We start from the raw sequence: 23,059 nt of genomic DNA on the forward strand, positions 1-23,059 counted from the left end.
ACCAGCACACTCTGGTGTCTCTTCTATTAAAGGCATTAATCCCACCATGAGGGCCCCACAAGGGTCTCAAAAGGCCTCATCTCTAAATACCATCACACTGGGGGTTAGCGCTCCAACATATTAATTTGGGAGGGACACGATTCAGCCTAATGCAAAAAGACTCCAGCCTGAATGGATAATTGTTTCAAGGCTTTCAGTTGTATAAAATTACCTTGGAATGTTTGTATACTTGATTGATAGGCATATAATTTATGTCATCTTGAGGAATTTTGGACTGAAACTAATTTATGTTTTTGGCAACCTCACATGTAGTTTTTAAAATGTGTTGTTGAGGGACGCCTGGGTGGCTCAGTTGGTTGGACAACTGCCTTCGGCTCAGGTCATGATCCTGGAGTCCCGGGATCAAGTCCCGCATCGGGCTCCCAGCTCCACGGGGAGTCTGCTTCTCTCTCTGACCTTCTCCTAGCTCATGCTCTCTCTCACTGTCTCTCTCTCAAATAAATAATAAATAAAAAATCTTTAAAAAAAATAAATGTATAAAATGTGTTGTTGTAAAATGTGTGCTTATGCTAAATAAATTTAAACACTGCAAAAGGTTATAAAATGAAAATAGTCCCCTCTCCAAATCCAGTCAGAGGTTCTGTGAATAGTTTGAGTATTTTTCTATTATATATTTTTAAAGATTTTATTTATTTGATGGAGAGCAAGCACAAGCAGGGGGAGCAACAGACAGAGGGAGAAGCGGGCTCCCCAGGGAGCTTGATGTGGGGCTGGGTCCCAGACCTTGGGATCATGACCTGAGCCGACAGCAAACGCTTAACTGCCTGAGCCATGCAGGTGCCTCTAGTTTGAGCATTTTGCAGGAAATTTTGTTCACATAAGTGTAGATGTATGCAAGTTTTAACCATAACATAATCATTCTACACGGTTTCTTTTTCTTTCTTTCTTTTTCATTCTATACATTCTGATATACGGCTCATTGTTTTCGCTCTGTGTCTTGACTCTTTCCATATCAGCACAAAGGGTTCTTTCTACCCCATTACTTTTTTATTTCTGCAGTTTTCCATCTATATAGACCACAGTTTATTTAACCAGCCCCTTTTTCATGAAGCATTTGTTTCCTTTTTTTTTTTTTTGCTATAAAAATACTATAAAATCATCCTTGTACATATCTTTCTGAACTTGTATGAAAACATCCTTAAGGAAAATTCTACAAGTGAAATTGCTGGGCCAGAGTATGCACGCTAGGAAATCTCATCAGTAATCGCAAACAGCTTCAAAATGGGTTGTGCCAACATACACTCCTAGCACCAGTGTTTATACGTGGGGTGTGTTCTCACAACTTTGACAACCCTACATGTCCTGGAACTTCTCCATCTCTGTCAACCTGATTAAGTAAAAAAAGGCATCTCATTATTTTAGTTTTTATTTCTTCAATTATGACTGAGGTTAGGCATTTAATACACACCTCTTTGTATTTCCTTTTCTGTGAACTGCCGATTCATGTCATTTGCCCATTTTCCTATCTTATCTTTTGTCCTTTTACTAGTGGCTTGTGTAATGGGGGCTTGGATGGGAAACTGTCCTCCTGGATACAGGAGAGCTGGGGGCAGACATGCAGCTCAGAGATCTCTGGGCACTGACTCTGCTTTCTCCTTTTAAATTAAATGAGTCTGCTGATGTGACTTAAGTTCAAAATCCAGGAAGTCCTGGTGTTTATAAACATTTCCTTCAGAGGAAAAGTACAGATGGTTTAAGTTCTTCCAGATGGGTCTTACTGAGCCCTATGAAAGGCATTTTGTTGTAGCCACAGTATAGCTGGAATTGGCTGCTGTCTCATCTCTAGGGTGATTTTACTTGCATCAAGAGGATCAACAGCCATGATGCAGGCCAAGAGGAAAACAAGGGCCTACGCAAAAGCCACCCCACGATTTTGACCCACAACTGCTCTAAGGAAACACCTCGTTTCCATAAGTGTTTATAATTTTGGCTAAATGAGAACCTATAAGTTTGTTTGTATCCACATTTGTGCGTGTGTGTGCGTGTGTGTGCATGCGCATGTGTAATTCTCCCATCAATCTGGAAACCACCTGAAATTCAGCAACTTTTAAGCAATGTATAGATTGAGGAAATTAAAAGTAGTCTTTTGTCGGTCTCAGGTATGGCAAATATTTTCCCGTTGGATATTTTTACACTGTTTATTTGTTTTGGCTTCATTTCTATTTTTTTTTTTAAAGATTTTATTTATTTATTTGAGAGAAAGAGACATAGTGAGAGAGAAAACACAAGCAGGGGGAGTGGGAGAGGGAGAAGCAGGCTTCCTGCCCAGCAGGGAGCACAGTGCGGGGCTCGATCCCAGAGTCCTGGGATTGTGACCTGAGCTGAAGGCAACTGCTTAACAGACTGAGCCACCCAGGCACCCCTATTTGTTTTTATAAAAAACTTAACTTTATAAAAAACGTATTTAACTCTATAGAAAATTTAACTTTTATCTTCTCAAATTCAATCTTTTCTGTTATGGCTTTCGACTTTCTATCACACTTAGAAAGGTCTTCCCATTCCAAGTTTATACAAATAATTCATCTGCATCTTTTTTTCTGGAACTTTCATGGTTTTAAATCTTTGAGTCATCTGGCAGTAATAGATTATTTTAGTATAAGAAATCATTATTCATCCAGCTCTATTTTTTTTTAAATCATCCAATAATCCAATTGGTTTTAATAGGCAGTCTTTACAACATTGTAAATTGTCATATGTATGAACATACATAGACTCTATTTTGCTCCTTTAATCTATCCCTGCATTAGAATTGTTTAATTTATAGTAACTCTAGAATAAATTTTGTCAATGTAGATTTAAAAAATATTTTCAAATATATAAATGTCACCTCAAGTATATAAATAACCATAGTATCATTTAAGTGATGTTGGTAGTGGTTATTTTGGAATAAATTCACAAAATACTATAATTTGATTTAAGTTATTTAAAATAAAATGGCAGATAACTTGAGGTGAATGTTGCAGTGGTTCTCACACTCTGTTATATATCAAAACACCTAGTGAGCTCAAACGTACAAATAATTGCCTGAGTCCTGCCTTCCAACACACCTGATTCAGTAGGCAGAGGATAGGCTGCACTTTTCAACCACTCCTAAAGTTATTTTTACACACAGAAAACTTCAGGGACACTAGAATAATATCTCCTAGGGTAATATTTCCAATTTCAAATATCTTCAACAAAGAATAGTCCAGAGACCTGCCTTTTGAATGGATAAACAGAATTCCTCAAGAACAATTAAAACCACAACCAAATAAATTTAGCAAGAATAAATCATTTTAAACAATAAGCGAATGAACACTAGGCAATACAACATGTTCGTTTTAAAATGGGAGAACACTGAAAAGAGACAAGATCAAAATGAATGTGATAAAAAAGAACATAAAGAAGGAGGATCCCTCAAGTGAAAAGTCTGATGTACATACAAAAACCCCAAAGGCATATGTAGGGTAGACTGCAATGCTAACTTTACTAATTAACTCCAAAATCATTGTCACAGAAAAAGAATACACTGGAAATCTGTCTTTATATGGTAAACTTTGGCACAAGGGAAATTAACTGTTAGGTTCAGTGGGAAATACTGCATCTCACTCCTTTAAATTTGCATTTAGTCTTGATCATGCTTTCTGCGGATGATGTATCATCCCCACAACTTGAATGCTTTCTTCTCCACTTTGAGAGTCAACTACAATTCTACTTTTCTCCCCAAACCTTCCCTGTAGACTTATAACCTTCAAAGCCTAGTCAGATCCTGAGCACAGGAAGGATGAAGGGAGCTGGTTAAGGGTCTACTCCCTGTCCCAGCCCGAGCAATGGTGACTATAACAGAGGGTTGGCAGGAATTCTTCCAAGTAGCAACCATCAGAGATTCCACAGATTTCTAGCTCTTTCTGCCAGTACGTCCTGCCTGAAAAGAAGGGCAGAAGGACTGAAATGGGCAGAAGGCGGAGCTTAAAGGTCAGAGAACAATGATCATACTGAGGCAGTCACCGCTCTGTATGAACACCACAATTATATTTCTTAAGCTTCTTGGTCAAAATTTTGTTCGTGCTCAATTTAGGGTCACACAAGGACAGATACGGAGATACAAATACAGCATTTTATTTTTATTGAATGATCACAGCCTCTTCCTTCTGTGTTTATCAGAATTATATTTCAAAAGGGGAAACAGTATTTCCAGACAATTTAAAAATAAAATTTGCTTTTCATTTTAAAAGTAATGCATGATCATGAGAGAAAATCTGGAAAATACAGAAAGTATGGAAAAGAAAATAAAGGTCATTCATACACTATTATCCAGTTATAGCAACTATTAATATCTTCCACTCTTTAGCTAACAAAATAATTTTACAACATTGTACCTAGAATTTCAAGGAATGTAAGAGAGTACAGAGATGCTTGTCAGTATTGTATGGGAAGTCCTAAACAATAACTTTTTTTTATTAAGTGGCAAAATAATTGAAATGAAGTGATGAAGCTATGTTTGCAGATGATGACTATTTTATTGACTTAGAAAATCTAAGAGAATATTTGGATAAGGTATTAAAATGTAAAAAGGGTATTAGGTCTATTTTTTAAAGATTTTTAAAATTTATTTATTTGAGTGCGAGAGAACAGGAGCAGGGGAGAGGGGCAGAAGAAGAAGGAGGAGCAAACTTCCCACTGAGCAGGGAGCCCAATGTGGGGCTCATCCCAGAATCCCAGGATCATGACCTGAGCTGAAGGCAGATGCTTAACTGACTGAGCCACCCAGGCACGCCAGTATTGGGCCTGTTTTCTAGTATCAAATAAACTTTAAAAAATTAATGTATTCCTAGTTACCAGAAATAGTCAAATAGAACATACAATAGAAAAAAAGGGGGCGCCTGGGTGGCTCAGTGGGTTAAGCCGCTGCCTTCGGCTCGGGTCATGATCTCAGGGTCCTGGGATCGAGCCCCGCATCGGGCTCTCTGCTCGGCAGGGAGCCTGCTTCCTCCTCTCTCTCTGCCTGCCTCTCTGCCCACTTTGCGATCTCTATCTGCCAAATAAATAAATTAAAAAAAAAAATCTTTAAAAAAAATTAAAAAATTAAAAAATTAAAAAAATTTAAAAAAAAAGGATTCTATCCATTGTTATACCTAGGGATGGATCTCTGCAGGAAAGAGTGTTACAGGCCTAAAACTGCTGTTCTTAGAAAGGCCAGTTTATAAGGTTGGTCCCTGGGCATCCGAGAACTTGGTGGGTTCTCTATATTGATATAAAACTTCCCTCAAATGACAAGAGGGGCTCACACATGTAAACTTTTTGTACAAAGAGTATGGTGCATAAACCTGATATGGTGTAGGAACACCTGCTTTATGTCTGGGAGTCTGGTATTTTGGTACATGGTAGGCAGAAGGTGCCCATATGACCAACGCCCAGGAGTCACCTTGAGTACCAAGTCTCTCATGAGTTTTCCTTACAGACAGTTCTTCACACATGTTGTCACACTTGTTGGAAGAATAAAGTGTGTCCTGTGTGATTCCACTAAGGGACAACTTTTAGAAGCTTGTATGCCTGATTTCCTCTGAACTTTGACCCATGTGCCTTTTCCCTTTACTGGGTTTGCTTTATAGGTTTTTGGTATAAATCTTAGTACCACTGAATGCTTAGTCCTGAGTCCTTCTAATAAATCAGTGAAACTCAGGGTGGTTTGGGGAATCCCCAATATAACATCTTCATGGAGATAATTACAAAATGTTCAATAAAAAATAGAAGACCTAAATAAATGGAGAATTTTACCATGATGGAGAGTGTGAAGAAGGGCAGCCACTCACCCCCATCAGTCATATATTCAATGTAATTCCAATCACTATGCTTGTAGGCATTGTTTTGATTTTTAATGGTTCATGATAAGTCAATTCTAAAATTAATATGGAAGAGCAAAGGGCCAAGAATAACCAGCTGTGACGGAGGGTAGGTGGTAGAATTTGTCCAACTTGAGATCAAGAATTACTTACTGTAAAGCTATAGTAATTAGCCAGTGGGAAGGTATCTCAATGGGGCTTTCTGTGGAATGTGACATGATTCTAAAGTTTGTAAAAATAAGTAAGTCCAAAATAGATAAAACATTCCTGATAAAGATGAAGAACCATACCAAGTAGGATGTGAGGCCTCAATAATTAAGACGGTATAATACTGGTACAAGGATAGACAAACAGACCAAAAGAACAGAAAGCCCCCAAAACATATTGACCATATATGGAAAAAAGTTGATATTTGACATTACAGACCTTGGGAGAAGGATCAAATAGATATGCTGGACAAACAGCTATCTATAGTGGGAAACTCACTGAAATCCCTATTTCATACCACATGCCTTACTCTTCTGTATGTTTGAAACACATCATAATAAAAACTTAGTTTGACAAAATGCATACACTAAAATCTCTTACTTGGTTAGTAAAACACAGGTCGGTAATCATAATTTTACAAACTGTTCTCCTTCCTAGGATCCCAAGGGCCTATGAGCTTACTTAAGTATCATATAACCTCAATTTCACATCAACTTTTTGAATAATATAAACCTTACCTCATAGATCCTGGCAATTCCACAAAGTAAGGTTACTTCTCCTGGAAACTTATCTAAGCCTTGTTTGAAAAGATTTAAAGCCGTCACTGGTTGATCCAATGAGACATAAACCTAAAACCAAGACACATTTCAATAAAAGTACTGGTTTTTAAAATAACAGTGTTTGTTATGACAAGTTTATAATTATTGCTCATTAACAGATTATCTCCTAGATATTACAAGTAAAATCTTTTCAGAAACACGGATTATTTTTCAATAGTGATGTTACAGTTTTATTTTCACATCATATATGAAACATCCATTCATTTATTCCTTCAATAAACACTCATGACGGACTTGCTATTACCTCAGAGACCAAGCAGTAACTCAATAAGAGAGGAACAAGGGAAAATTTTTTTAGGATAGAACAGACGGGAGTATGTCTATAAGCGGGTACAAAGGAACCAATTATGAGATGGAAGTTGGAGACACAGGAGAAAGAGGGGAGGACCAAGCAGCAAGAAGGTCTGAGAAAGAGCAGCAGTGGAGAGCCTGTAGAGAAGGTGGTTTTGGACAAGGGCCCTAGGAAATAGAGGAGGAACAGATTTGTGAGGAATGGGGTCATGGAGCTGAGAAAGGTAGCCCTTAATGGCTTCCACTTAAGTAGCAATTAGGACATTAGCACAAATAAATCCTATATTCTGTAGGAATTTCTAAAATAGGGAATTACAGTTTTAGGCATGGAAACATAAGAGTAAGACATTTTTTCTTCATGATCTCGGATCCTCTATTTCTTTCCAAATAGACTGTGCTTTGAAGGTGGCCCAGATGGAACCACAGAAAAACTGTTTGTAGTGTTTAGTGCTGAAGTATGAGATTAAAGGGAGAGGTATGGATGAAAATATTTCAACTTTTACTTTATACACTGTTGAACTGCTTTTTTATTTTTATTTTATTTTTTTTTTTAAGATTTTATTTATTTCTTTGTCAGAAAGAGAGAGAAAGCACACAAGCAGGCAGAGAGGCAGGCAGAGGCAGAGAGAGAGGCAGGCTCCCCGCTGAGCAAGGAGCCTGATGCGGGGCACGATCCCAGGACCCTGGGATCTTGACCTGAGCTGAAAGCAGCGGCTTAACCCACTGAGCCACCCAGGCGTCCCTGAACTGCTTTTTTAAATACAATAAATAACATATCAAGTAATATAAAACATTTATTTCTTTAAAAAAAATTAACAATCTAGTATTTTCAGAAATAATATTATTCCTAAATGAGATTGATCTCTATTTCATAGCAATTATTTTTCATATATTAAAGAAAAGAAGTAAATTTTACCTTTATACAGTCACATAGGCAGTTATAGATTTAAGCAAATCAATTCATGGAAAAATATGTCAAACCATGTATTCAACAAGAGTTAAAAAGCGCATTTTTTTAACCACCCGGCAAGTGATTATCAGTTTAAAAAGATGAGTTAAAGAGCGAGACCTGAGTTTTAATTTCAAGGTATCTGAAAAGTCTAAAAGTCACTGTGATGCTTAGAAACTTCTTTAAGAATTTTAGGTTTAATATATAACGTACAGAAGGTGGACTTAGTCTCAAACATCTCTTAAAACTATAGTAAACAAGATTATTTAGCACCGTAAGTTTACAGAGTGTACCTTCATTCTGTTTCTTTTTAGTATGCAAATTCTTAAAACCATACTTAGGAAGTAGTGGCACTTTCTTTGATAGCTCTTCTTTTCAACCTCCTTTCACAAAACTTTTTAATTTTAAAAAATTCGTCAAAATACAGCAAGATGGCGTCCTAACCACCACTTCATCAAATGTTTTAAATAGCCCTGGTGAGAGCCAAGAAATCACTTTTTCCCAGGACCAAAAATTCTGGGGGGTGGCTGTGAGGGGGCCGTAGGGGACGTTGGGAGCGCTGGCTCTGAACAGCCAGGTGACCCTGAAAATCCTGTTTCGCCTCTTTAAGTATCCAGGTCATAAGAATACAAAGGAAATGTTAAAACCTACGTTGTGGGGGTGACTACAAAGCTTAAATTCACGTGTGGGTGGGACAGACTGGACAGAATACCTCCTCCTGAACAGGTGTTCAATCAAGGCGAGGTACTGTCTTTGTCATTATGGCAGAGCCAAGAAGCCCAGGACCTCCATGAAAACAATTCTGGTTCTCTGCAGTCTGCTGCGGTGGGAGATAGGCATGCTGTAGAAAAGAAGACCTCTCTGGGGCCCGTTACCCACAGGGGGTGGGAATAAGCCTGTGGTAGTTTCTTCTGCTCTCATGGGCAATCTTTCAAAGGGGTTTTCTTATTTTTCATGGCAATCAATTTCTCCTGAGACAGTTACCCTCCATATGTTCTCACTTTTCCACTTGCTATAAAGAAAAATAAGTCTGAGCACATTAACTTGCCAACAATTCCTGAAGAAACTGGCAACTCTCCGTATACATTGGCCAGAATTTGAACATTTATTTTGAGAAGACAGATTTCACTCCAGTTAAGAATACTTACTTACTTTTGCCAAGTAGAGAAATGTATCTACCATTTCCTGCTGCTTCAGGGCTGATTTAAACTGTTTTTCTGCTTCACGATACATTCCTAACCTAAGAACAGCCATTTTAAAAATGAGACATTCAACTTAAAAATAAATGCTACAGCACTTATTCACACACACAGGATATGAATAGAGACAAATCACATTTCTAAGAGTAAGCGTGTACCGAAGAAGGTAATGTCACACACACAAATTATTATCAGCATTATATGTAGATAGTTGAGCACAAAGGTGCCCATTTCCCACATTTGCTGTCCATGTAACCCTCCAGTGGTTCGTAACAAGTCTGTCCGCAGCCTGGACACAGCAGGACTGACAGCTGCCAGCAGCCAGAGCGCATCAGTTTACCACCCAAAGAGCTCATAGTCAGCTGGACTTACGGCAAGTGACCTGAGTAAATGCACTGGGTCTCCATTTTATTAGAAGAACTTAAGGATGGCATTTCTTTGAAAACATGGTCTACTCTGAGACAAAGGCCCATTTTTGAAGCCCTTTTTAAACTGTTTTGATGTAAGTAGTAATTGCTTCTTGAATGATACAGTTATACCGTTTTATGATTCTAGAAACATTTTCTTTTCCTTTTTTATCTTCATATCCGATACAGATTGTCCTAGTCTACAAATGTGAGATTTGTTACTTGTCTAACGATAATCGTTAGTCCTGATATCAGCCCCATTTTTCTGCCCAGGGAACATTTTATTACTACTGAATCAGTCTTTAGAGCATTAAAGCTCAATCATTAAAGCACACTTGAGCCTGCTCTAGATCTGTTGGGCTTTCTCCTAATGACTCCTCCCTAGCCAGCCAAGAACTGCTTAGGCACTTTATGATGCTTTCATTCTGTGAAATGATTGTTTCATGAGATGTTCCATTGAGCTGCTTTCATCCAGAGCCTTGAGAGAAGAGCTCTGACTTTCTTTCTACCCAGGTTGTCTAAGTTGAGCACTGGTATGGCTACACCCAAACAGCTGTTGGAATATATGAGACTGAGGAGGTTAAAAGGGACCCCCCCAAAACTGCCCTAAAGTTAGAATGTGTGAGATGGCAAAAGCCCCACCTCTTCAAAGTTCCCACAACTTTTACCAGGAATATTCACAAAATGTTACCAAAGAGCTCTCAAGTTCTGAAACACAGCATAGTTCTATAGAAAGCTTCAACTGAGCATTCAAATCTTAAGCATGTGGCTAAAGTTCAGCCACACTTAATTATCCAGGGAGTATGTACATTTCTATCTAATATGCCGTCTCTTCCCAAAAATGATTTAAAAGGGATTATAGGGACCCCTCGGTGGCTCAGTTGTTAAGCATCTGCCTTCAGCTTGGGTCATGATCCCAGGGTCCCTGCTCAGCAGGAAGCCTGCTTCTCCCTCTCCCACTCACCCTGCTTGTGTTCCCTCTCTCACTGTGCCTCTCTCTGTCAAATAAATATATAAAATCTTAAAAAAATAGATTATAATATAATCCTATAAGATACATATATAAAACAAGAATATGAAAACAAAGATTTTTTTTAAACAATCGTGATGGAAAGATAAACAAATTAAAATTAAAAGAAAAAAAGAGCAATCAAAGCCATTTAGCTACGCTGGGAACCAAAGAAAGGAAGGATGGGTCATATACATTTTTTTAATTACTGCAGCCTCAAGAGATAACTTCTTCTAATACTAACAAAAAGGAATAACCACATGGGTTTTTCTGCAGGGGAAATTAAGTGGACAATGTATAAAGTCTAGGAATAAGGAAAATATCAGTCAAGTTCATGAATACAGGTCAATATCGGAGAGTCAAAGTCCCAAGATAAACCCACCAACGGCCAACCTTTTCTCTCCAATTTAATTCGGTAAATATTGTCAAGCACCAACTGTATGCACATTTCATGATGCAAAAATGAAGATTAAAACCATGAACTAACGGCACAAATAAGAATGGAACAAAACATGTTCACAAATAAAGGGAATCGTATGATGGCCAATAAGAGGGAAAAAAAGGTATGTTGAGAGCACAGAGGAGGAGTGAGCCAAGATAGTTTCAGGGAGGAAGTGACAGGCACGATTTTGAGAGCTAGACAGGGTGGGGAGGGGTGGGGCGGGGGGATACCTTAGATGGAAGCAAAATATCAGTACAGGCACATAGCAGAGTGCACAGCATGGAAGGGGAATGAGTTGTTTGGTTTAACTGGAAAGGAGGACACAATAAGTATCGGGAGAAGGGAGTGAGGGGGCAAGCATGGACCAGGACCAGATCAGACATGCTACACTTAAAATGCAGACTCCATCCTAGAGGTCATGGAGATTAGCCAAAGAATCCAACAAGAGCTGTTTTTTCCACAAGTTATGCTGGCGGTGGTATATAAGAAGGATTGGGGGAGCAAGAAAATGGGGCAGAAAACCAAGGTAAGAAGCTAATGGAACAATTCAAACAAACTGAAAATCAGAATTTAGGCACTGGAGTGGGAATCCGGTGGTAGGGGAGCTACTGTAGACCATCCAGCAGAATTTACCGGTCAGGAACAAAGAGATACAGGTCAACTGGGGCTCCATCTTCTGGTAATCCATCCTTGACCTCTGCAGCCCAAGTTAGGAGCTCTTTCTCTGTGCTTCCTGTGCTTGCTTCTATCACAGTGGAGGCCGTGCTTATCACTGTTTACTGTCCTCTCTCCCCCATTGGACTGTAAATCCTTTGAAGGAAGGGCTATCTAATAAATATTTGTAACCCCTGTGCCTGGCTCGTTAAATATCTTAGTGAGTCAGGAGTGCTGAGCACATACTAAAGATAAGAGGCTATTAAGGGACAGAGGAGAACTGGGATTAATATGGCAAGGTAAACTCATTTAAATGCCATCTTGTACAGATGGCAGAAGGAATCCAAATTGTGCTTTTCTTTAATTATTAAAGATTTCTTAAGGTTTTATTTAGAAGCTCAAGATTTCAAGCTTGCTTTCAGAAATTACATTCATAAAAATTTAATGGTATAATGCTATAAAATTACCTTTTAGTAGAAAATACTTCCTCAGTCTAGCAGCAGAAAAAACACTTAAGTTCTATGTAAATTATCTAAGTGGAAAGTAGTCTTAATTTCAACCAAAAAAGAATAAGCATCCTTTTTATTCCATTTATATATTTCCTTTTCCTCACAGTGTTTGGTAAGTAAAGTTCGTAAGTACTAAAGGATGCTCACAGTAACTGGTCTACCTTGTTCTGAATACCAAACAATGTATTTATATTTGTAAAATACAGTAATTTCCCATTTGTCTCTATTTTTCAAATGCTCCAATACCAGGCAACAAGTTTTAGTTCTCATTTACTAGTTGCTGTATAAAATTACAAAATTAATTACAATTTTTCTGACCTTTCAATTAATTTGCTTAAAAATGTGTGTAGGGACACCTGGGTGGCTCAGTCAGTTAGGCGTCTGACTCTTGATTTCAGCTCAAGTCATGATCTCAGCATCATGCAATCGAGCCCTGTGTGGGGCTCCATGCTCAGCGGGAAGTCTGCTTGAAGAGTCTTACCCTCTGCCCCACCCCCACTTGTGTCACACTCTCCCCCTCCCCCAAAAAAGTGTGTTTAAACATTAAGTGAGGGGTGCCTGGGTGGCTCAGTGGGTTAAGCCACTGCCTTCGGCTCAGGTCATGATCCCAGGTCCTGGGTTCGAGCCCCACATCGGGCTTTCTGCTCAGCGGGAAGCCTGCTTCCTCCTCTCTCTCTCTGCCTGCCTCTCTGCCTACTTGTGATTTCTCTCTGTCAAATAAATAAATAAAATCTTAAAAAAAAAAAAAACATTAAGTGAATTAATGTAAGAATATTCAGATTCTAAACACTGGAATTATACAAGTTATAAGAGAACTGGAGTCAGAAAGCTGAGCTCAAATTCTTGTTCTGCAAGAATTACGGACTGTGTGAATTTGGACAAGTCACTTTATCTTTCTGAGGCCCAATTTTTCTTATCTGGACAAAGAGCTAATGATAATAGCAATAATCTCCAGGTGCTATGAGATTTAAGTGAGATAATGTTACATGTGGACAAGCAAGCTCTCAACTGTGAAGCACTTTACAGATGTGAGGCATCAAGGGACATAAAAAGATCTGCGAGCAAGAGAAGAGGAATGGGAAGCACCAGACAGTTCTAACAGGTCCGTTACTAACTAGTCTTTCACTAAGGAGTTCCTGATGCAAATCACAGGCTTTCTCTGGCCTCAGCTTCCTCACCTGAAAAGGGGTGTTGGATCTGATGGTCTCAGAGTTTCCTCTGCCCAGCACTACCATTTTATTATTCCAAAGGTATGAGTTCTTAGTGCTACCATGTTTAAATGTTTTCACACCTAAGTCAAAGACATAGTTCTCATTTCTTCCCGAGGAAATCAACCCACAAAAAAATAACGATCAGAGTTGAGACTCTAAAATATGCCACCTGTCTAAGCCCTTCACAAATAATCAAAATTTTACCTGTAGTAACATTTTCCAATCTGCACTTTCCACCACCAGTCCTTGTACTGAGAGTGCTCTGTGGACAGGGCAGCCAAGTCCAAAGCCTTAGAAAACAATTCATTTTGGATTAGGATTTTCTTTTTGAACAATGAACAGAAACAATAAATAATGAAATAAACCATATAATTAGCATCAATCAAAACATGCATTAGAAATCAGACAGAAACTCAAGTTGCTCATGTTTCCAGATGGCTCCACCAATTTTCCCTAAATAATCAGTTCCAGACTGGAGGGCTGGCAGCAGATGAATAGTAAAAACTGATCAAAGAAAAGCAGATGTACAATATATTAGAATACAGTTTTAATATACAGAGCACAAAATGGCTATTAAAAAATCCCCTAAGTTGTATGCTCTCCCCACCCTTTATCTACCATCCAATGGGTCAAAGCGCCTCTAAACTCAGTGGAAGCCAAGCCTTCGGTGTGCCAGCCAGGTCCAACTGCAGGCCCCAGTTGAAGACAGATGTAGAGAAATAGAGAAAGAGCAAGTAAGCAGAGAGGAGGAGGTCTGGAAAACAGCATCATGAAGCGCCAAAGGAGCAAGGGCACTTGGATATCCATCATCTTCCATGACCACCGTTCTATCATTCTGACCCCAGTTCACCTCTAGTGATGCTGAGGGTCAGACTCATCTTCTGAGCTGCTTTCTTATTTTACATGTGTTTATCCCTTTCTCTCTCATGTCTTCTAGTTTGTTCCTTCTAGTGTTTATTCAAGATTGGACATGAGATAACTAAAAGGGACTTAGGATTTTATACAGAAGAAGCAGAAACCTTTTGGACAAAAAGGAAAGCAAGTCCATCGTTACACAAATTTGAAGCTCAGATGAAGATCTGGTGAATTAAAACTCAGATTATTAGTTAAAAGAGAATTCTCATGTTTTATTTATGATTCATTCTCTCAAGGTTGGAAAGCTCTTATTCTTTAGCCATTGTTAGTATTACCGTGCTAGCCAACAGTTAAAGTAACTCTCAGATTTCAGTTCTATTAGCTCAAAATATATCCCATATTACTGTCCATGTCTTAATATGAACTCTTTCCTGAAATGCAAGCCAGATGAGTTCCTACCGCAGAATTAATAACTTTTCTTTGTGTTCCCCATCTTTTCTTGCTCCAGGGGTGACTTCTAAATATGCAAGCTCTTTATAAAGGGATGATATCACCACACTGAGTTTCTAATGGACCTGAAAAAAATCAACACCTCTATTGGAAAGCTATGGGAATTTAAAACAAGCCACACACTACTTTCATATGCTTATTTTCCTTTCTCCCAAGCCAGAAATAAAAGTGGAAGCCAAAAATTGCGGGGGGAAAGTATAACCTTCATTAGCATTATCTCTGAAAATACTCAAAAACCGTATTTTTGATCAGCTCAATTGAGGACTCCATTGTAACTATATGAACATATTAATTTTAACTTAATCTTTACAAAGAACTCTTCCAGCAGATAGATCATATTCACTCTCATGTTTAATATAACAGACCTTCTAGTTTTTCAGAAAAATATGTCACTCCAAATTTGTCACATATTCCAATTTCCCAAGGTTAGGTTTAGCACTTATTACAGGCTGCTGAGTTTGCTGATGGTTCTAAAACAAGTCTTCCTATGTTAGATGTCTCATGTTTGTGCTGAACTGATTAAGAAAATTAACATGAATTGTTGATACAGAATAAAAATTGTAAAAAAAAATACATTTTAGTGATCATTCATCATATGAACACTAAGGGTTCACTAGACAAAACTATTTGTGACCATTTCAAATGGGCCTTAAGCTCCCTGAGGAAAGGTACTTCTTCTTATACATCTCTGTTGTTCTGATATGTTTCTATGCTATTTTTTTCTATTTTTTTCTATTTTTTTAATTTTTTTAAACATTTTATTTATTTATTTGAGAGAGAGAGAGACAGTGAGAGAGAGCATGAGCGAGAAGGTCAGAGGGAGAAGCAGACTCCCCGTGGAGCTGGGAGCCTGATGCAGGACTCGATCCCGGGACTCCAGGATCATGACCTGAGCTGAAGGCAGTCTCTTAACCAACTGAGCCACCCAGGCGCCCTCTATTTTTTTATTAACATATAATGTCTTATTTGCCCCAGGGGTATAGGTCTGTGAATCGTCAGGCTTACACACTTCACAGCACTCACCATAGCATTAAAAGGCACTCGGGAATGATGTATTGATTGAATTAATTCTATTCCTTATTTCTGACTTTTATTGAAAATAACTTAAGAGCCAAACAAACTGTCATAGTAATAAGATTCATAATGAAAAGCTATTAACATTTTAAAATGTTAAAGCAATGACAGATCTATATTTATCTTTCCCAATTTTAAAAAACAAATGACTACATAATATTTTAGAATCTTTGAATAATTTAATCAATCTGATATCTAGATATTAATGAAGGTCTAGAATGTCCTTAAAAGCCACAAGTTTATAAAAGTCCATAAGGAGAGGGGACCTTGGCAGATCTAGACCACATGATGTTTGTGAATATACCCAAGTGTCCCAGTGTATTTCTGAGTTAACAGTGCTCCAACCACTAATATTTTTTTTTAAAACCAGCCATCCTTTAGCTATTGTTTGAGCTGCAACAACTCTAGGATGATGAAATTAAAGAGCATATGGAAATAAAGATTCCAGAATCAGCCCATGTGCCACTTTAATTTTGCTAGTAGTGCCAATATCACCCCAAAAGGCACAAGCGAGGAGGGAAGGGGGTTAGTAAGGACTCAAAGGCAGAAACAGAGTTTTCCATAAATCAACTTTACTTATCGCCTATCACTTCATAACATTCTCTATAGTTACGTACACTATCCTCCAGATTTGTCTATAGACAAATACAGAATCATCAACCCACATGGCACTTAGTTTTGTCAGTATTGCCCACACAAACGGAAAAAGCATTAAGAATGGAAAGACAGGAGGATAGTTTTCCACGGAAGATCAATTTCATTCTTTTTTAACATTTAAGTACATCTTCACAGTATCCTCCCTATTTGTCTATAATATTCTCTGTATCTGTGTGAAATAGTTTACTGAAAAAGAAATTTGGAGGCTACCCAAAGTAACTAATATAAAAGTACCTCTTATTTCTTAAGGTTATTAAAAGACCAATTTCTCTCTTCTCTTTCCAGCTATAGTTGTAAAACATAGTTTGGGGAAAAAAAGGTATAAAAATGTACAAATGCATGCTTTCTGCTCATTTCCTAAATCCTTCCCCCATTGAGAAAATAACATTTGTGGTAAAAATCTAAAATGACATCTTAATGGAACAAGCTGATCCATAACAGAACTATAGTGTGATGAGCCCATAACAGAGTAAAAAAACAGATACAGGGCGTCTGTCCTACTCGATACCACTCACATGCATCACAGCACCAGTACGCAGGCACTCAATAGTTCCATATTTGAAGAATAACCCAATCAAGCAATAAGCCAATTGATAAATTAATGAATAAAAGGAAAACAGAGCAATGAACAATTTGTGCTTTTTACTAAGTAAAAACAAAAATTGCTTAGTTTCATGTTCCATAAAATATGTGTATTGAGAGTAAGCAGATGAAAATAACAAGCAGCATGCAATTACAAGCATTTTAATTTATTACTGCCCCTAATTTGTAGCTAAACTTACAAATGAAATGTCATTATAATATTATTAAAAATTTTGGAAAAAACTGGATAAAATTCTAGTCAAATTAGATAATTTCCATTAGTGCCATGAGGTATAGATTTTTATTTACTATTGTAATGTAAGCTATTGGCACCATGTAGGCATTAATAAATATTTGTAGAATTAATAGAATATCAACCCTGTAATGCTTTTATTTCCAATTTTTGGTAATACCTTCTAGTATATGTTATAAGTATATATGTTTAGAGTGATAATTCTTTTTAATGTATGCGTTAAAGTATATAGTCATTGGCTTAACATTATAAACACTTTTCTGTTTCTGCCCAATTTTTATGATTATAACTTTTAATGGCTGCATAAAGACCCAGAACGCAGTATGTTATAATTTACTAAGCTCATCTTCTATCATTGAACAGAGTTATCGTAGTCGTCTTTGCTACTACGACCAATGTGACAATGAACATCTTTGTAACTACAGCACTTCTTTGTGAAATGTCTTGAGAAGGGAAATTACAGAAACAAATTAAGTATGTTTACAGCTATCTGTTTCATATTATCATACTCTTTTCCAAAATATTATACCATTTAAAATATTATCTATAAAGTATCAGTATAAAAATTACTCTTCTCTCTCCCAGCATTTTTCCCAACTTTCATAAACAAAATTGTAAGTCCAAAATTCCTTTAACTTACATTTTTGTGTTAGAAAGTACATCTCTAATGTGCTTGTTTACTGGCATTTTCTCTAATGTAAATTTTCTGTTACTGGATCATTTCCATTTCCATAAAACATTTCCTAACAAAGTCAGATGAGCTTTTTCCTATTTACAAACACTAACATTTTAAAATCATGCTCATATACATATTTCACCCCTCTGTTGTCCTTCTATGTTTCATTTTGTTTTGTTTCTGCTCACTGTGCAGAGATATAAATGAATCAGTTAAGTCTTTATCCTTTGTGATTGCTTCATAAATCCAACCAAATCTGTGAACTATTCTATTGCTTAATGGTTTAATTTTTTTTTTAAGATTTTATTTATTTATTTGACATACAGAGCTCACAAGTAGGCAGAGAGGCAGGCAGAGAGAGAGAGGAGAAAGCAGGCTCCTCGCGGAGCAGAGAGCCCGATGCAGGGATTGATGCGGGGTTCGATATGGGGCTCAATCCCAGGACCCTGGGACCATGACCTGAGCCGAAAGCAGAGGCTTTAACCCACTGAGCTACCCAGGCGCCCCTGGTTTAATTTTTCAAAAAATTCTTCAGTCATCAAATGTCTACAAGGAAGTCTTTAAACAAATTTTCTCAACAGTGTTGTTTACTGAAGTATAAGGCTCTGTTTCAAAAAGAGTGAAAAAAATTGCACTCAATGTTGCCTGTTTTGGGAGTATTAAAGAGTCTTTCACTGTTCCTAAGAATAAAAATAAAAAATCTGTAGGTGGAAACTTTAGCTCTCAAACAGAATTTTGTAATACTCCCTTACTATTGAGATCTGACAATAATTTTTGCTGTGCCTTTTCTCTTAATTTGTGGACTTTCTCCCTTGAGTCAGAAGACACACTCCCTCCTATTTGTCTGTTATATGGAGATCTGGCCTTCAAGTTCTGTTCATGCTCCCAGGTCTATTTTCCTACATTAGGAGGTCTAGCATTCCAGCTTTCTATTAATCAATGCCTTTCAAATCATATTCTTTAGCAGTAGTTCCCAACCCTGGCTGAAAATTCGCATTGCCTGTGGAGCTTTTATTAACAACAAATTTACCAGACATACCCATGGTGATCCTGATTCAGAGGGTCTAGCACGGATCCAGAAATCCATTATGTTAAAACCACCAGGTGGTGCAGAAAGAGTAGGATTTAGGAAATACTTAAGAGCCCTAGGCTTTGAGGGGCTGGAGCTCACGAGGTGGAGTGAGGAGGAAGCCGGGTGGGTGTGTTCTTGGTCGGCTACTTCTGCTTGAATTCAAGCAGCCCTGCTTATGTCTGTTTTACACAGTAGGATCTGGAGGAGATTTCATTTGAATAGAAAGGTTGTGCTGCTTCAAGAAAAAATTTGAAAGTCACTGCTCTATTTGTTTAAGGTTTTCAAATTTTAAAATTTTAAGATGTTCAGATTTTTTTTCTAATCGATGAATATGAAGAACGGTGAAAACATTCTAAAATACTCAGATAATAAGTAAAGGTCAAAGTCTGTTAGACTCTACAGAGTCCTTAGAATCCTTAGAATCTTTAGAATATAGAATATAAGTTCAGTTAGTGCAGAGAATAAACCCTATTTTATTTCAATGTGGTTGCTATTCCTTAACACCATCATATCAATGCCAAGATGTAGAGTGACAGCCTCAAGATGAATCTATCGATAAAGACACCATTACCATGATCTACAAACAGTGTACATCCGTCTACATTCTGAACCCATCGTCTGCAACTCCTCCCCTCACAGACCTCACCCCAGCCACCCTGGCTCCTTACTATTTCTTGAACAATCCAAGCATATTTCCACTCAAGGCCTTTGCAGTTAAAGTTCTCTCTGACTTACAGATTCTTCCTACACAGGACTGTAGGGTCTGTGCCCCTCCATTAGATCTCTGTTTAAGTGTCTTTTCAGAGTAGATATCACTGACCACCTTCCACCCTCCACCCCTAAAACAGCATCTTCCCCCCGCAGCACTGTCTAATCCCCTACCTGCTTTCAGGCTCCGTTGCTCTCATAGTACTTATTATCCCAGGACATGTGATGTGTTTCTAAATTTGCTAGTTGTCTCTATTCCTTGCATAACCAGGATATAATCTCCAAAAGAGCAGAGATTTTGTCTGTCTGCTTTACTATGTGATCTTAGGGCTTAGAACAGTGGCTGGCACATTGTCATGGCCCAGACAGTTTTAGATGAAAGCATATATGTCTCTTCAATCACTGAATTAATCCTCAAAAAGTCCAAGATACAGCTTTCTGCTATGTAGAGACTGACTCCCTTATTCGGATGTTTCTTTATAAGGGCAGTTTAACTACATGATATTACATGTCTCACTGGAAGCCTCTGCCCAGCTTTGTATTAAGTGAAAATGGCATGTACCGACTTACTTACAGGAAACGTGCATGACATCTGCTCCAGACTTGGTTTCTCTTCTTCCCTACATGGCCACACGCACTAGCCCCTCACAACAACTTCCACGTTGTGTGTGTGGGGTGCAGGCTCTCGCCAACCGTTCGTACCAGTGGTACCTCTACTTGAGCAGCTGGTCACGATCTCAAACTCAAAACGCCTTCAAGTGAATTATGCAGCTTCCGTAGAAATTGACTTCCTTCTCTAATTATCCCATTTCTGTTACTAAAACAATCCTTCTTCTCGTAACATCTTTAGGAGGCAGATTTGATGTGTGTCTTTCCTCTGTCCTCCACATCTAATTTATCATCATGTTCTGTCACTTCTTCCTTTAAAATGTCTCTTTGATGCTCCCATTTCTTAGTAGATGGTCTATTTATTTCTTACTCTACACCCTGTTCATGTTTTTACTCTTTCTTCATATTTATTTTCCTTCCTTCTCCCAAAAAATCTGACTGATTTTTTGGCTCTTTATTGATATCACCCCTCTATTTTTTTCCCCTTTGCTACCTGGTGACAATTCCACAGCTTGGCAATTACCTCTTAAATTGTTTCATTATGCCAATTTTCTTTTCTCAGCTAGATTGCACAGCTTATAGAGTCAAGAAAACAAATATTTTTATTACTTTTCCTAGTACATAGCAGAGTGGTTGACACACAGAAAACACAACTGAGGAAAACATTTTTATTTTCCTGAATATTTAACATGTGGTTATAAAGTTTTTTCCCTAAACTAAGATGAGGGAAAACACTATCATTAGACACTGCAGAATTAACTATGTTTAATTTGACAAAATTTGTGAGGTAACTGGTCATTTGCATATTGGCATGTAAGAGTGAAGTAAATAAAGTCACAAGTATATAACAAAACTCTGCTAAGAAGCTACCAAGGTAATTGAATATTACTGAAGCTCGGTGATGGGTGATACTCGCTCATTATATTATTTTTTCTACTTGTGTGTGTTTGAATTTTTCTATCATAAAATGTTGTCGGGGGAAGGGGTGCATTACAAAGAAATAAGAAACACTCACATGACCTATAATAATACCCTATATGGACTACAGGGAAAAAATGAATCAACAGTGCTAACTATTAACATGAAAAAGATACTGTAGCATAAACACACTATGCAATATTCTCAGTTATCTGTACCTTGCTCTTCAGTGGATATCTACATACTCTCTTGGACCAGGCACAGTTCTTACCAATTCTATATTTATAATAAATTTTCCTGTTGTAACTGACAGTGGATTTGAAAGTATCAGTAATGCTCCAATTTGTAATAATTCCATCTGTTTATAAGGTTAAAACTAGAACATTTCAGAATCAAAATCCCCAATGTCAGAAAAAATTACCAGAGAAAACGGCATGAATTCAAAACTTACGGTCTTAACATCATTTTCATGATGGAAGATATACTCGAACAAAGCCTATGAAGAAAAAAAAATGCCAAAAATACATTAGATTTTATTTTAACAAAAGCACTGTATTGTTATATCAAAACTGAAAGACCATTTTGACAGCAGCTGGGTTGAACCAAAATAACAAGGTACTCTAAAAAAAAAAAGTACCTTTACAAGTTAAGGGCCTATCCATTATTACAATCGCCATTTTAAAATATAGCGATTTATACCTGATTCCTGTTTTTATAGAATACAAACTGGAAAACTCAAATAACTAAACAGTGTTTTTCATATTATACATACTATTTTACTAGAAAGAAGACAAACGAAAAGACCAACTTTGGAAGTGCCCAAAACAGATTCAGCCCCTTCTATTACACACTCTACATATGTAGTATAGTGATTATGATATTGATAATGACACTTTATTTTATTTTATTTTATTTTTTTAGATTTTATTTATTTATTTGACAGACAGAGATCACAAGTAGGCAGAGAGGCAGGCAGAGAGAGAGAGAGAGAGAGGAGGAAGCAGGCTCCCTGTGGAGCAGAGAGCCCGACGTGGGGCTCGATCCCAGGACCCTGGGATCATGACCTGAAATGAAGGCAGAGACTTTAACCCACTGAGCCACCCAGGTGCCCCTGATAATGACACTTTAGACATGGGGGGAATCTGGAAGTTCCTTTTGAAACAAAGTAGAGCTTGAGTGTAAAACAGGCTGTATAGATGATGACTGTAAGACCCATTACTGTGCTACTTCCCTCAGCTCATCTGGATAAGTAAGCATTTACTGAATTACCCCTTGATGGTATCACATTTGTTCATAAAGCCATTACTGTACACTTGCAAAGAGGCTAGTGTATCAAGGTTATTACCAGAGAAAACTTAAGAGGCAACCAAAGAAAGAAAAAAGAAGTCAGGACCAGGCTCTTCTTTTAAAAACGATACCTAACCCTCCATTTGTTCTGTTATAAAAAAGAAAAGTTAAAAGTGTGGTTGGTGCTACCATTGCTGTGAAATGAAACTCATTAGAAATGAGTTCCAATGAGGAAAGGTGGATCGGAAAGATAGGAAAACTAGGCATTCTTTCTTTTTTCTTTTTATTTCTTTTTTAAGATTTTATTTATTAATGAGAGACAGAGAGAGAGAAAGGCAGAGGCAGGGGGAGAAGGAGGCTCCCTGAGGAGCAGAGAGCCCGATGTAGGGCTCAATCCCAGGACCCTGGGATCATGACCTGAGCCAAAGGCAGATGCTTAATGGACTGAGCCACTCAGATACCCTTACCGGGCATTATT

At 37.7% G+C, this 23,059-nt stretch overlaps 1 protein-coding gene across 2 annotated transcripts in view; it reads right to left on the reverse strand.

The window, feature by feature from the left end:
• TTC8 (tetratricopeptide repeat domain 8) overlaps nt 1–23,059 on the reverse strand; it is a 61,419-nt gene that overhangs the window by 14,544 nt on the left and 23,816 nt on the right. Inside the window, exons 6-11 of one of the 2 annotated variants that reach the window (XM_047738165.1) lie at nt 21,746–21,790; nt 19,537–19,608; nt 17,952–17,957; nt 13,585–13,670; nt 9,102–9,189; nt 6,608–6,718 (exon numbers count right to left, since the gene is read on the reverse strand). In XM_047738165.1, the coding sequence (XP_047594121.1) occupies nt 6,608–6,718; nt 9,102–9,189; nt 13,585–13,670; nt 17,952–17,957; nt 19,537–19,608; nt 21,746–21,790 (408 nt within the window). The remainder of the gene's footprint in view (nt 1–6,607; nt 6,719–9,101; nt 9,190–13,584; nt 13,671–17,951; nt 17,958–19,536; nt 19,609–21,745; nt 21,791–23,059) is intronic. The other variant, XM_047738164.1, reaches the window with a different exon arrangement.

This window comes from Lutra lutra, chromosome 7 (genome assembly GCF_902655055.1).
Source record: "Lutra lutra chromosome 7, mLutLut1.2, whole genome shotgun sequence".
NCBI classification, from domain to species: Eukaryota; Metazoa; Chordata; class Mammalia; order Carnivora; family Mustelidae; genus Lutra; species Lutra lutra.